This window comes from Myotis brandtii, unplaced genomic scaffold (genome assembly GCF_000412655.1).
Source record: "Myotis brandtii unplaced genomic scaffold, ASM41265v1 scaffold953, whole genome shotgun sequence".
Classification (NCBI taxonomy): Eukaryota; Metazoa; Chordata; class Mammalia; order Chiroptera; family Vespertilionidae; genus Myotis; species Myotis brandtii.
In genome coordinates, this window is record NW_005371933.1 from 593,243 (window position 1) to 608,337 (window position 15,095).

At 32.5% G+C, this 15,095-nt stretch overlaps 1 protein-coding gene across 1 annotated transcript in view; it reads right to left on the reverse strand.

Annotated features, from left to right (window-relative positions):
* Positions 1 to 15,095, reverse strand: part of BIRC6 (baculoviral IAP repeat containing 6) — a 161,298-nt gene that overhangs the window by 32,935 nt on the left and 113,268 nt on the right. Inside the window, exons 55-62 of the mRNA XM_014533188.1 lie at positions 14,482 to 14,625; positions 13,910 to 14,039; positions 10,029 to 10,160; positions 8,809 to 8,976; positions 7,567 to 7,740; positions 6,272 to 6,468; positions 4,499 to 4,799; positions 1,771 to 1,988 (exon numbers count right to left, since the gene is read on the reverse strand). Coding sequence (XP_014388674.1) covers positions 1,771 to 1,988; positions 4,499 to 4,799; positions 6,272 to 6,468; positions 7,567 to 7,740; positions 8,809 to 8,976; positions 10,029 to 10,160; positions 13,910 to 14,039; positions 14,482 to 14,625 — 1,464 coding nt within the window. The remainder of the gene's footprint in view (positions 1 to 1,770; positions 1,989 to 4,498; positions 4,800 to 6,271; positions 6,469 to 7,566; positions 7,741 to 8,808; positions 8,977 to 10,028; positions 10,161 to 13,909; positions 14,040 to 14,481; positions 14,626 to 15,095) is intronic.

Sequence of the window (15,095 nt, forward strand, 5' to 3'; positions counted from 1 at the left end):
CGGAGGGTGGGGTGGGAACTGGGAGGAGGGGAGTTATGGGGGGGGAAAAAGAGGAACAAATGTAATAATCTGAACAATAAAGATTTAATTTAAAAAAAATCTCAAACTCTGCAAAATGCCAATTCTTTATTATTACTTTTGTGGATTGTAAAATTAATTCTTTAACAACAAACCTCCTTAAAAGAATTTTCATTAAATTTCATATACTACTACCCTCACATCATTGACAATTATTACTTTAAAAAATAAAAGAATATTATGTACAAGCAATACTTTCAGAACTGATCTGCAATATACTTTTATGAAACTGTGACCAAGAAATTTCATCTTTCACATTTTATAAGATAAACTGATAAATAAAAAATAAAAATTTTATTACCATATAAACATTACCAATAGAATAATTAAGGTTACTGATAAAAACAGCTATTTTTTAAAAAAATTATAAATGTGAAGTATAATATATATACAGAAGGAACATAAAACAAACAGATAAAGTTTAATTAATAATAAACACAATTTTAACCATGCAGGTCAAGAGTGAGATCATTACATGTAAGAAATTGCCCTAACTCCATCTATTCATCACAACTTCATCCTGATTTTTAAAAATATATATATTTATTAATTTCAGACAAGGTAGAGATAGAAACATCAATGATAAGAATCATTGATTAGCTACCTATTGCACACCCACTTCTGAGGATCGAGCCCACACCCTGGACATGTGCCCTGACCAGTAATGGAACCATGACCTCCTGGTTCATAAGTCGATGCTTAACTACTGAGTCACACTGAATAGAATCCTCCCGATGTTAAAACTCATACTACCTTATTCTTTTTATAATTTTACTACCTAAGCATGACACCCTAGTTACTATAGTTGTATTTTTTCTAATTTTTGAACATTATCTAAGTGGAACCATGCTGCATACATGCTTTTATGTCTGGAATTTTAGTTTGCTTGTCAAATTAATCAATACTATTATGTGTAGTTGGCTGCACTTGTTTTCTTTCATTACTTTAGTATAGTATTCCATTACATAGTAGACAATTACTTCATCCATTCTACTATTTTTACACTATTTATTTCATCTATTCTATTACCTTTATATTATTACAAATGATAATAGAACAATATTTGTGTGTTTTTTGAAATTTTACACATTCTGATGGGTGTGCAATTATAGGGTATTAGAGGTTTTCTGCTAACGAAAAAAAACAGATCACTTTTTCACATTTACTGGTTAAATTGCCTCTCTTATAAAATGCCCATTCTAACCTTTCATATATTTTCCTACTCAGTTTCCTGCCTTTTCTTTTTTTTTTTTTTTTTTGGGGGGGGGGGGGGTTTTTGCTTTTATAGTTCTCTGAATATTCTGGATATAAGCTATTTATCATAACTACATAGTGTCCCATTCAGTGGTTTTCATTTTCATGTCTTAGTAGTGCTTTTGACAAAAAAAGTTTGTAACATTGTTTCTTTTTTTAATGTTATATTTTATATGAATAGAAGTACACATATTTTTCAGACTTATTTATAGATTTTTTTTGCTGCTAGTCTAAAAAAATAGCATTAATAAGCTCATTTTATGTTATTGCTGGAAGTTATGTTGTAACTACATTTTTGTACCTGTATATTGCATCCTCATTAAATTTGCTTATGCCATTAATGAATTGGCCTTTCTGATTACTTCAGAAAAAAACTGCATCTGTACTCTGTGAATTAAATTAGGTTTTCGTAATCTAAAGAATTAAAACTGAACCTACCTCTGCTTGATTGAGGCTAGAGTTTGGAACTCGAGGGGCATGGTGGCTCAGAGCTGAGAGACAGACAAGAATGAGGTGTAGTGCTCCAATTTCCAACGCCATCCGCCTCAGAAGCACACCATCGTCGGTTGTCAAAGGTGTAGTGCTAAACAAACTACGAAGGACGTGGAAGGGAAGGGTTGGAAGCACATTGGCTGATGGAGATTGCAGAATATGACCTAGATTTAAAAAAAACCCTCAAAATTAAAAATACTTTAAAACACAATAAGAAACAATATACAGGATAACAAATAATGACAATGTATTAGAAAATTGAATCACTATATTTATTAGAAAACAACGCAAATACCACAAATACGATATTGAATAACTTAAAATGTAATAATAAATAATGCCTGGAAAAGCTTTGTAAGACATCATATATAAACTACAAAAGAAACTTGAAATATATTCATATGATAGTTAATAGCTAGACTATGTTAAATTTATTATAAACTAGAATTTATACTAAAATCTAATAAGTAAAAAAGAAACATGAAAAGTTTCATACAACAGTATGAAAGTAAGTGCACTTGCCTTGGAAGCAGTTGCAACCATAAACAGGTAATAAAAATAAACTATTTTGTTTTGTTAGCAATATAGTTTTCTAGTGTGTTTTAGCTATAAAGGAGTATTAAATGCAAAAACAAACATCAAAAACCATAGTCACAAGAATGGTGGATGAGGCAATCACTGTAGAAAGGAATGTCAGAATTGTAGTTTTTAATAACCACTCATTGTATATTCACTAAAAATAATCTGAAATAGCATAAAGGCAATTCTATTTCCTTTTCTGTTTAGGGTTTTATCTACTATATTACAATAGAATTCTAAAAGACAATGGTTCTTACCCTTCTATCTGTGACTTTAAAATAACAAAAATGTACCAATTTTCTAATTTAATAGTCATTAACTGAAGAATTAGAGGCAAACCAAATGAAAATCTACTTGTCAGGCTACTACCCTTATTGGGAGTTTTCTTTGTTTCTTTCTATTAAATTACCAGCCCACTGGAAATAATCACCATAGTTTTCTGTTATTATTCCTTATTATCTATATATATAAATACCTAAGCGACCATTAGGACTGGATGACCGGCCGGTAGCTATGACGTGCACTCACCACCAGGGGGAAAATGCTCAATGCAGGAGCTACCCCTGGTGGTCAGAGCACTCCCACAGCCAACCTCCCAAGGTCCCTCCCCCCGGCCAGTCTACCCCGATTGGCCCTGACCACCGGCAAGGCCAAGGGAACCTATCCATGCATGAATTCGTGCACCGGGCCTCTAGTTATATTATAAAACACATTATTATATATTGTTATTTTCCTCATTTGTTCGCTTTAATCTAAATATTGCTGCCAAATTCACTTTAAAAAAATTATCATCACATCTCTACTTTATTTAATGTTATAATAAATCTTCATTGCTTTTTAGAATAAAATCTTTATACACCTTTCCATGATTTGTTACCAATATTTGCTTTTAAAATGAGCTTTGAGCCGAAACCGGTTTGGCTCAGTGGATAGAGCGTCGGCCTGCGGACTAAAAGGTCCCAGGTTCGATTCCGGTCAAGGGCATGTACCTGGGTTGCGGGCACATCCCCCGTGGTAGATGTGCAGGAGGCAGCTGATCGATGTTTCTCTCTCATCCATGTTTCTAACTCTCTATCTCTCTCCCTTCCTCTCTGTAAAAACCAATAAAATGTATTAAAATATATATATATAAAAAAGAGCTTTGAGTGCTGCTTTTTTATGCAAATTTTCATGAGCTAGCTTATCATTTTTCATATACAAGGTATCCCCCAAAAATGTATATATACACTTTGAATCATTATAAAGGCAGTGTTTATTAAAATACACTTCATTTTCATAATTGAGCTGTCATCTGTTAAAGTGTTTATACATTTTGGGAGGATACCCTGAATTCTGAGAATACAGATACTGCTGAAACCATTCTTTCTTTCTAAAATAACTCATCTCAACCTCAATTGACTATCCTTCATGGCTCTACTAAAACCTGTTATGCCACTTTATTCACATCACTGGGTAGTGAAAAAATCATCTTACACTTGAGGGACTCCATAATGCTGTAGCTGTCAGTGCTTTTTTTTTTTAAGAGAGAAATATTGATTGGTTGCCACACACACACACACACACACACACACACACACACACACACACGACCCCTACTGGGGGATCGAGCCTACAACCTGTGCATGTGCCTTGACCAGGAATCAAACTGGCAACCTATCAGTGCACTGGATGATGGATAGCCAACTGAGCCACAGTGGCCAGGGATCTCAAGGCTTTTTTAACTTGTGAAATCTGTATGTTTACACAAATTCCTCATTGCTATTACTGGAGGACACTAGCTACTTGAAGGTAGGGTCTAAATACCAGCTTCATCTTTAAATCCCTCCAGTGATGCCCAGCAATTTTATAAACACTCAGTAAATACCTTTAGAATGAATGAATGAAACTTATTTTTTTTAAGATTTATTATAAATAAGTAAAATGAAGGTTTTTTTAAAAGATTTATTACATCTTATTATTGGAACTAAATTGCCAACAACAAATCATGTAATAGCTTAACTTTGAAAGTAATAAATGATGATTAATAGGTAATGATCTGAATAACTTTTACTCAACCCACCTATGTTAAATTTCATTAATAACACTAAACACTTACTTCCTTCTCCATCATCTGTCACTCCCAACACCAATCGAAGAAGGCACTGAGCATGTTTTCTCTCTTTTAGTAGCACTTCAGCATAGCCCGGAAGACGAAGAAATAATCCAAAAGCAGCCAAAGAATGGGCCGGTATAGGAGACATGGTCTGTACTGCTGATTTGATAGGTGGAGGTTCAGCGGCAATGGTTTCTGGTGCTTCATAAACTAATTCTCCTGATTGTTCAATCGTCACCCATTCAAACTGATCACTATCCTTTGGCTTTTCCTGAGTGGTGGATGTTATAACTGGGGTACTCACCTAAGGAAAAAATAAGTATTTGTTTGGTTATTTGCATGTTTCAACACCAGGTTCAAATTAATCACTTGATTTCAAATTATCTCCTTAAAATATAGTAATATAAGATCAATAAAGGAATTTCTTCCTTTTATTTTTTAATTAAAAGCTTCCAAACATTGAGGAGTTACTTGGTATTTTAAGTATGGTGGTGTCTGCCATGTATCTCTAGTTTAAAGTTTCTATTAAATCCTTTGTAATTAGTTAAGTAGAAAGATTCTTTAGACTATTTAAACATCTTATTTCTCACCAAACTTTGATCTATTACAACTAGCATTTTTATAATTCTTGCCTAAATCAATAATTACTACAGTGGTTGTCAATGGTGACTTCCTAAATCTTTCTTTCTACATTTATTAGTTGGTACTGAACTACAAACATTCCTTCTTCCCCATCTATTTATTTATTCACTCATTTACTGATGTATACCAGTATAGATCTGTTATTCTATAGGTTATAATACTCTATTATTTTATTTGATGCCCAAGTAGTATCAGATTTGGTCAGTGGGATCCGATTAAAGCAGGCTTCTGTATTTAGACTGATCTTGTATATTCCCTACCCAATCTTAGCATTTTTCCAAGGAGCCCAAGAACTGATAATGTGATCTTAATCAGAAGTAGGATCTTTTCAGATGTAATCAAGTTAAAATGAGGTCATACTGGCTTAGAGTAGACCCTAAATCCAATGACAGGTATCCTAAGCCACCACAGAGAGCATAGTTGTTAACACCTGATTTGAAACTTACGGCTTCTTAAATCATAAGAGAAAAAGTTCCATGGTATAAGCCATCCTGTTTGTGATAATCTGTTACAGCAGCCCTAGGAAACTGATGCAGGCACATATAATACACTAAGTATATGATATTAGAGAGAATCATTTTCCCAACTAATTCAACAAAGAGCTTTATTTTTATAACTCTCCATGTACCACACCCCCCCCCCATTAATAAAAGAATAACAGCAATATTAATGAACAGGTAAAGAGGTTAATATAATGTTTTATAAACCACAGAAAACAGAAACGGTAAATAAAAGAAATAAAAATTTAAACGAAAAGATAATGTATTTGGACATAAGTATATACTACTACTTTACTCTCCCATTTGCAGTAAGATCCAGAAATTAATATCACACCTAAAGCATCATAAAACAAAAATGTTACAGTGTGACACCATAAAATCAAGGTAAATGCTACAGTGTAATGAGTTTGGCAAATACGTTCAGTCTTCAACATTTCTTCAGAATCTTAATCACATAAAGATTTGTACAATATTCAAAGTCTAAGTTAAAGGGTACTTCCAAAAGGTTAATATAAGTTTAAAAATACCTATTTCCTTAATAAAACTGAGAAAAGAACTTGTAAATGAAAAGCCAAACAAAAGAACAAAGGGCTTTGTCATGGAATGATATATTCAATTAGGAATCTTATCTTACCTGTTGAATTACTTCTGGATATAGCATGGGTAGTCTTTCTGCAATAAGAGCCAGTCCACCCATTCCTGCAAAAACTTGTAATGGTGACTGAATGGGACAGGTTTCAAGTAAAGATTCATCCAATATCCCATCCATACATTCATCACTTGGAGTGAGAGCCTCATCTTCTGGACAGCTACCCAGTAAATCTCCATGATCTAGATTTAAAAAATAGGTAAGAAAAAATCTGTTTCTTTAGTACTCTTTTATTTACAAAGCAGATGTCATCTCCCTAATAAAAAAAATAAAATAAAATAAATATCTTAAGTTACTCAGATACAGCTGCATTAAGGCTAGATGCTATAAAAAATGTTTAAATGACTTCTGAAGTTGCCTACTATAGTCCTGCTACTCAAAGTATGGCCCAGAGATCAGTATCAGTGCCATTGTCTAAATAAGTAAGTCCTTAGATACTCACAGCAAATAGTAATATGTTGAGCTCTAAAGCATTCAATTAGGAAAAAATGAATAATGATAGACTTCTTACTGAAAACTAAAAATTATACCATACTGGTTTAGCTTTGAATCACTCACAAAGGAAAATCAAAAGGTTAGTATGTTCACAATAACGAGGTCAACTAAACATTAAAAAAGACAAATTATCTTGGGCTGAAAAAAAAAGGAAAATTTAGTAAAGAATACAAAGGCTAATAATTAAATATAGAACTTTAATCATGGGAAAAACTGAAGTAAAAATAAGATGATACCATATGTACACTATGAAAATCATTGCTCAAATAGCATTTATAGTAGTAAAAAACTAGAAACAATCAGAATTTTTCAACAACTGGGGAAAAAATCAATTTTGTTCTAACCATATAAAAAAATAGGCAATAAAAATGCACATTTAGAAATATTTAATGGAAAATAAGTAAAAGTAAAATTGTAAGAAAATGTCTGATCCCACTTCTGTTTGAGGAAAAAAAAATGTTTATGAGCATAAAATACTTTATCTAAATTATCAGTAAATTGAATCCTGAATTGAGATTCTCACTTTAATTATAAATAATTCACATGGTTCATGCAGAAATAAAGTTTAAAATTAAAGCACAGGTGTTTATAAAATAAGTGATGCTATTCCAAGGTATTAAGATTAATTTCCAATGGAAATAATGGCAAATTTTTTATATTTACAAATAACTCAGTCATACAGAAAAATATCTTTATGTTAATATAAGAAAAAAACAAAGGTAAACAGAAATCCCTGCCTCCTTAGATTACAGACTGTACTTTTTAAAGCAGTACCATACACATACCTTTCTCAGGGTGTAGTCTTTTAAAAGAATCTGTTTTTGACAGACTTGGGTCTGTGATAACTCTTGATCCCAATTTAACAGTCAGATCTACTGAGCGGTAACCTTGAGGAAGTTTTCGGTCATATAGGAGAGTTAAAAGTTGAGCAAGCGTCATTTCAGCAGGCAATGGCTGGCCTATAAATGACATTATTAAGTTAAATCTAGAATCCAAGTGGGATACATTTACTAGATTCACCTTACTCAGGTACTTAATGCTTTTACTAAATTATAGGTAGAAGTTTGATTCTGACACCGAATTCAAAACAATTTAAAAGCAACCCTTGCAAAGTTTACAAAAATTAAAATCTGTTTCTGACACGTGAAAACAATAAATGATGTCTATACAAAGTGTTAATTAGTCGCTAACCAATCTCACTAAGATCTTCTGAGCCACAGCAAATAGAAACAAACAAACAAACAAACAAACAAAAAACACAGACATTCCTATACATCTGTGGTTGGCAAATCTTTTCTATTAAAGGCTAAATAATAAATATTTCACTCTATGAAGGCCATAGGTCTGTGCTGCAACTATTAACTCTACCATTGTAGCATGAAAACAGCTATGGACAATACATAAATAAATGGGGTTAGCTATGTATTTCAATTAAAAAAATTTTTTATAAAAAGAGGCATCCACTGAGCCAAACCAGTCAGGGCATCCAGTTGACCAGCCATAATTTGCTGACCTCTGCTACAAACAGCCAGGTAAAGCTAAGAAAGAAAACCCATTTAAAGTTAGTTGGAAATTTGATTTGTAACAATACAGTACAAAAATGGAGACACAATGGATATCACCTTGACCAATGGAAAGTATATTGGTCAAAGAATATTTTTTAGCTGGGGAGAAATACTGCTTAATTATCAATGACACATCTAAGGGTTTTACCATTAGAACTAATTATTTAAAAGTTGCCTCACCACACTTCCTATATAACTTGTGTACTCTCTAAAATATTAATTTTACTGATTATATTATGACACATTAACAGTGAAATTTAGAAAGTAGAGCAGAAGTGTGCAACATAATACCGTGGTGTTTAAAAGGATATGGTCTCACTTCTCTTGGAACTTCATGGGCAACATCAATAATTCATTTATCTCATCAATAGCACCAGATTAATGATGATTCTGGTAATTACACGTCTGATTTATATAGTTGTAAGATTATTAAAATTTATGTTTTATCATTGTGAACATTACCTGCCAAAAGTTTGTGGTACAGGTGAAACACTGGGACAGTAATTATTTTGTTGGCATTGTCTGCTGCTGAGGAAGCACTTCCTATTTTATCAGGCATTGCCCTCCCTCTCCTGGATGGTGGGCGCGGTGGTGTAGCTGACACAGCACGTTTAGATTGGGATTTCAGCCCTAGAAGTAAAGAATCAGTAAAATTGTATATAGCCAACACACTATGAAGTAAAAGTGTTTTTCTACAATATTTTAATAAAGCACCACATTCCTAACCAATGCCAAAAGAGAAATGTTTCTTCTAATTTAACGTCTGATCTCCTGATTCTATTTGTTCTTCATGAAACTCCACGAATACACTGGGCTGCATTTTTTCCAAAAAAAATATTGTCAACTACTGTATTCTATGAGATACAGATGGCTGTCCATTTATCATAAAGTAATTGCGGGAGCCTAACCGCAGCCTGGAGCCTTCACTCCGCTTTCCAGAGCTCTGCCTCTTCTGCAGGAGAGCTTGGACATTTGTAGTCTTTCTTATTTTTTATTTTAATTTTCTGTCTTTAAATGTACTACTGATTTCAAGAGAGAGAGAGACATGGATGTGTTATGTGTAGGAAATCTTATGTTCTTAATTTTTTTCTGATAGAATAAACTAATACAAAGGTCTACTATTTGAGGAGTAAAGTGAACTTCGTCTTTTGAACTAAAATCATCACACCTATGTCAAGGAATACATCCTCCCATATTACAAGTTATCTTGGCCATTTTTCTTCCTGCACCTAATGGCAAAAACTCATTTTCAACCAATTTTCTTTTAATTATTTTTTTTTCTAATTTTATGTAAGTAATGAACATAATACCATAAATAAAAACTGATGAATACTTTTCCATTTCAATTTTTTAAAAAAAAACAGCGAGGTTACACAAAAATCCCTTAACACAATGGATTTGTAAGAGTATAATTCTCAGTACACTGTGAAGTTGAAATGCAATATGTAAACTATTCACACAAGCTCATACTTGATGACATATTACAAGCTTTGGACATAAAATAACACTGCCAAAGAATAACAGATTTCCGATATAATAGTTTTATATTTAGTATTAAGAATCATTATAAGTCAGCTTTTTGCATTAATACTCTTTATTACATGAAATTCCTAGAAATATAAAATGTTATACTGTATAGAAACACAAACAAAATCAAGATTATAAAAAAACAGAAAGCTTACCTGAAGCAACAACAACACTATAATTGTCCTGAAATCCATTTTCTGCCTTAACTTTTTCTTTCTCTTCATGGTTTTTCTTTTCTTTGTCATCTTTTTGTTCATTAATTAGTTTGGCAGTGATACTTGGTGTATCTGTGAGGAAATATTATATTATGTAAAATACATTGTTTTTCAAAGTCATTAAGAAGAGAAGTGATAAATATCTCAAGGGAAGATTATATAAGATAATATTATCACTAATTGTTGATAAATGCATTTAGGACAAATATTTTAAGACAAAGTCTGGAACTCACCACTGTTCTTAAATCAGCATGCTTAAAATCCAATCTCAAGAAAATATTACATATTACTTCTAAAGGCAAAAAAACCATTACCATGAAAATCTGCTTTATTTTAGGTATAGTTCAATCTGCTTGCCACCTAAATCTAATCTGTTCCTTATAACATGCTTATCAAGAAAGAATTATTTTAAAGATAAAAAAACAGGCTTAGCAATGTTACTGAAAACCTGTAAAGGGCAAATACAAAATTCAAGCTCAAGATATATCCTAAAGCATTAGACTTTTAGTTATTCTAAAAATGGAGTATTAAGGAACAAATTTTATTCACAGAGATTTGTTTAGCTATTTTTATTTAGTTAGAAAACTTACATAGCAAAGTAATATATTTTACTAGTACTTTAACATGAAATCCAAGTACTTTCATAGATAGTTATTACTCTCTGAATTAATATTTTCTTCCCTTACTTTGGAATATGGCATGCTGTTGGAAATCATGAAAATAATGGAGGCCATATAATGATCTGATTTAGTGTTTAAGAAATCCAAAAAGCTTGAAGAACTTTTCTGATATTAGAAATATTTTTCACTAAGTGGATATGATTAATATAAATTCCCTTTTTACTTTTCTAACTTAACACAATTATGATCCTATGATTTATTATATAATGTCTCAGAAAGGTGAAATGATCCTATGATGAAACATCATCTTTTATATTAGACCCCTATTTTACAGCTTTCAAGTATCTGAAAATGTCCCAGTGATCTCAATTTTTAGATATTCTCCCTAACTAGATTGCCTTTAGATAGTTTCTGCTTTTGTGAAATAAAAAAATTTTGTAAACACTGTAACTAATAAATGCATAATAAAAACAGTACATTTTACTTACATACAAAAACAACCAAGAAACCCAAAATGGCAAAAATAGTTACACAAGTCAGAGTAAAATATTTAAATAATAAATAAAAATAAAAAAACTCATAGAACTAACTCCTTGCATAGTCAGGTAGGAAACATGTAAAGATCATTAATTAATAAGAATTTATATAGTGTTACCCCTATAAAGCAATAAAAAATATCACTAAGAAGAGGTTCATTCAACTTTCTGTTTAAAATTGTTTTGGTTTGCATTTCCACTCTGGCCAAGATAAAATAACAAAGATGAGATTTACTCTCCCACCTGAAATAACTAGAAATTAAGAAAATATATTAAATAATAGTTTTCAGACCCTAGGAATCAGGAAGGCAGGACAGTGATACAAGGTGAGCGAAATCGTATGCGGTGAGCCCACGATTACTCCAGCTTATTGCCTGGAGAGTTTCCCAGGCCATGCCTCAGCACAGCCCAGGTGTCACCTAAGGTGAGGATATAGAGCTGTAAAATATATACACACATGTAAATATATCATAAAATATACTGTCTAAAGATCAAAGATCATAAACACACTTTCACAGGACCAAAACACTATTAGAGGTTAAATTCAACATTTTTTTTAAAAAATGTTTTCTCAAGATAACTCTCTGTTGGAGTTTTTACTAGGATGTAGTGTTTCCAAAGCAATCACTTTATTTTTAAAAATATTTTAAATATGTTTTTATTGATTTATTAAATTATTACTAAAGGCCCAGTGCATAAAATTTGTGCACAGGTAGGGTCCCTAGGCCTAGCCAGCAATCAGGGCCAATCAGGGCCTCCCTTCCCTGGCTGCCGGCTGCCGGCTGGGGCCTTCCTTCATTCCACGCCGCCCCCTGGTGGTCAGCACATGTCATGGTGAGCAATCAGTCTCCTGGTTGAACTCCCTTGGGGACAATTTGCATATTAGGCTTTTATAGATAGTTGTTTTTTTTTAAATCCTCACCTGAGGATATTTTTCCACTGATTTTTAAAGAGAATGGCAGAGAGAGGGGAAGACAGAGAGAAATATCAATGTGAGAGAAACATATCGATTGGTTGCCTCCTGCATGTATCCTGTCTAGGACCAGGGTTAGAGAGGAGCCTGCAGCCAAGGTACTGTGGCACAATCACTTCATTTTAAAAATTTTTAGGTAATAAATGGAACTTCTCTGTAATAATAATAGAATGTGACATTTTATATTTTTTATTTTTCAATTGGAGAGATATAGTTGGGTTGCCTCCCACCTGGGTATGTGCCCTGACCGGGAATCAAACTGGCTACCTTTTGGTGTATGGGACAATGCTCCAACCATTTCAGAAAACAGCATTCTTTTATAGCAAAGATAAACCAAAAATGTTAAATTTCCAATTACTTCGAAATGTAACATTTTTCCATTATCAAGTTAAACATATGAAATCTCAATAATTGAATTTTAGTACTCTTCCCCTCTTCCCTCCTTAATTTAACTAATTTCTCTTCATCATAGAGGGACATTTTCAGGGGTCTGTCAGAAAAACATTTATAAAGTCTCATTTTCAGAAAAGTAGCTGTAACAAATAAGGCAGACATTTTTAAATAAAGAAAAAACATTATGTATACATTTATATAGTATTCTATCATTTTATTGTATAATTTGTAAAAAGATAAGAATTACAATTTTATGCACAGTTGTATTAGAGGCGGTAACTAAAACTGGAAAAGGATCTTTTCTACCTTATTTTCTCATAATAATCTCATCCATTCTCATGGTTTAATTTACCACTTATACATGGTAACAATTCCCAAACTCTTCAAACCAGCCTTTTACTTTAAGCTTAGATTTGTACTTACAACTGATAAATGAACATCAGCAGCTTTTTTCTGAGATACTGTTAACTTCCTTCAGTTATCAGTATTACTTAAAACTGAAGCACACCCTCTAATGTATAGACATATGCTTATATTTACATTACAATGTAAACAAATAAGTTTCCAGCTTGTTTTTAAATCTGACAACATACATAAGATCATAAATACTTTGAAGGGCAGAATATGTGTCTTGCTCATTATTACAACCCTAGTACAAACTATTGTGCTTACAAATAGCATGAATTCATTCACTGATTAGGATTGGTGATAAACTCAAACCATCCATAGTCAATTTGCATTCTGCCATCAAAACTGTAAGTTTTTAGTAGTTAGTAAATGTTGTTTAAAGGCAGTATGTGAGAGCTTTTGAAATACAGGTTAAGAAACCAAGGGGAAAAGTTATGTCTTCTTTATTCACTAACTATTATAAACAATAAAGTCAACAATCAATTCTACCTTATTTTCATCTTCTGAACACTCATTTATTCCCTAGATTTAGTAAATTTTTATTACTGTCATCCACGCTAATACTCTGGAATTCACTTACTATAAAACAGCCAGAAGGCTTATTGTGAGAAAATTCTATCCATGGCTACCCAAGGCATGTCTACATATCCAACAACCCCATCTGTCATTGCTACACGTAACACACATAACACCAAAAGAAGTATAGGTGCTAACTTGTATTATACATTTTTTCTTCAGCTACTCACTCATGCCTCATAATGTGAAGATATCTTGTTCTTTTCTAGCCATTAAAAGATTGCTGAGTGAATGAAGCAGTAAAATAAAGTGATAAAGTAATAAAATTCCAAATACATATAACATAAAGTTAAAGAAAACTTAAGTCTGACTTACCTGACACCCTGTCAAGAACTTCTGATAATGTTGTTGACACTGGCAAGTGAAGTGTCCGGAACTTGTGGCCTGCTCCATACATTGGATGCTGGATGACATGGCTAGTAGCATTGATTCTACCTTTGTATAGCTGAAAATTAATTCAAAATAAATCAAAGTGTGGTTATTTGAAATACATATTAAAAAAATTTTTAAAGCATAAAAGACTAAAAATTCAACAATGCACACAAAATATAAAGGACTTGTTTAATGTGTTTCTTTAAATATGGCATATTTATCTGCCTGTAATTTGTAGGTCAAGTTTTGCATTAGCATTATTGTACCTAATATTATGTTAGTTTTTCCCAAAACATACTATTCTATTAATATAGAATATAATTAGGTTATTCTAGGTAGAGAGGGTTATCTCAGAGATTTTTAGGTCCTATCATTAAGTATACAAGTTTTTCTAATTTTACTTTGCTTTATTAGAAATTAGAATGTAGAAATTACTGCAAACTCTGATGTGAAATTATAAAATATCTTTACAAACAGCTAATCACTAAAATTTAATTTAATTGTTGAATACTCACTGGACAGGGAGACTGTAGAAACATTGTCACTTTCTCATCCTCTAGCATCAACTGCAAAAACAACCTACGTACAAACCCTGAAATGTTCCCCGATGTAGGAAGGTTCCCTCTTTGAGGAGATGCCTGAAACAGTTCACAGAGAACCTAGCAAGACAAGAGATTTAAAGTTAAATGCCATGTTTATTTGCACCTTTGTATTTTAACTGAAAAAAGAAAATTAAGAGTGTGAATTAACAAGTATATTTGAATATATCATATCAGTAACTAAAGAATACAGTATTTCATATTAAAATACATGAATACAGAAGTAGGTAAGAAGTGCAACAAAAATTTCTGTGGAAAAGAGAAATTACTACTGTAGAGTTTTCAAATAATAAATACCCAGCATAACCAACTTACTGTTAACTTTGGTCAATATCTATGTGGTTACAATACAATTCTATCCTATATAATGAAAGCCTAATATGCAACTCCACCGAATGGCAGAATGACTGGTGGAATGATTGGTCGCCATGACACGCACTGACCACCAGGGGAAAGATGATCAACGCAGGAGCTGCCCCCAGCCCGCAGGCCCCTGGCCAGCCAAGGAGGCGGGTGCCAGCAAGGCGCCC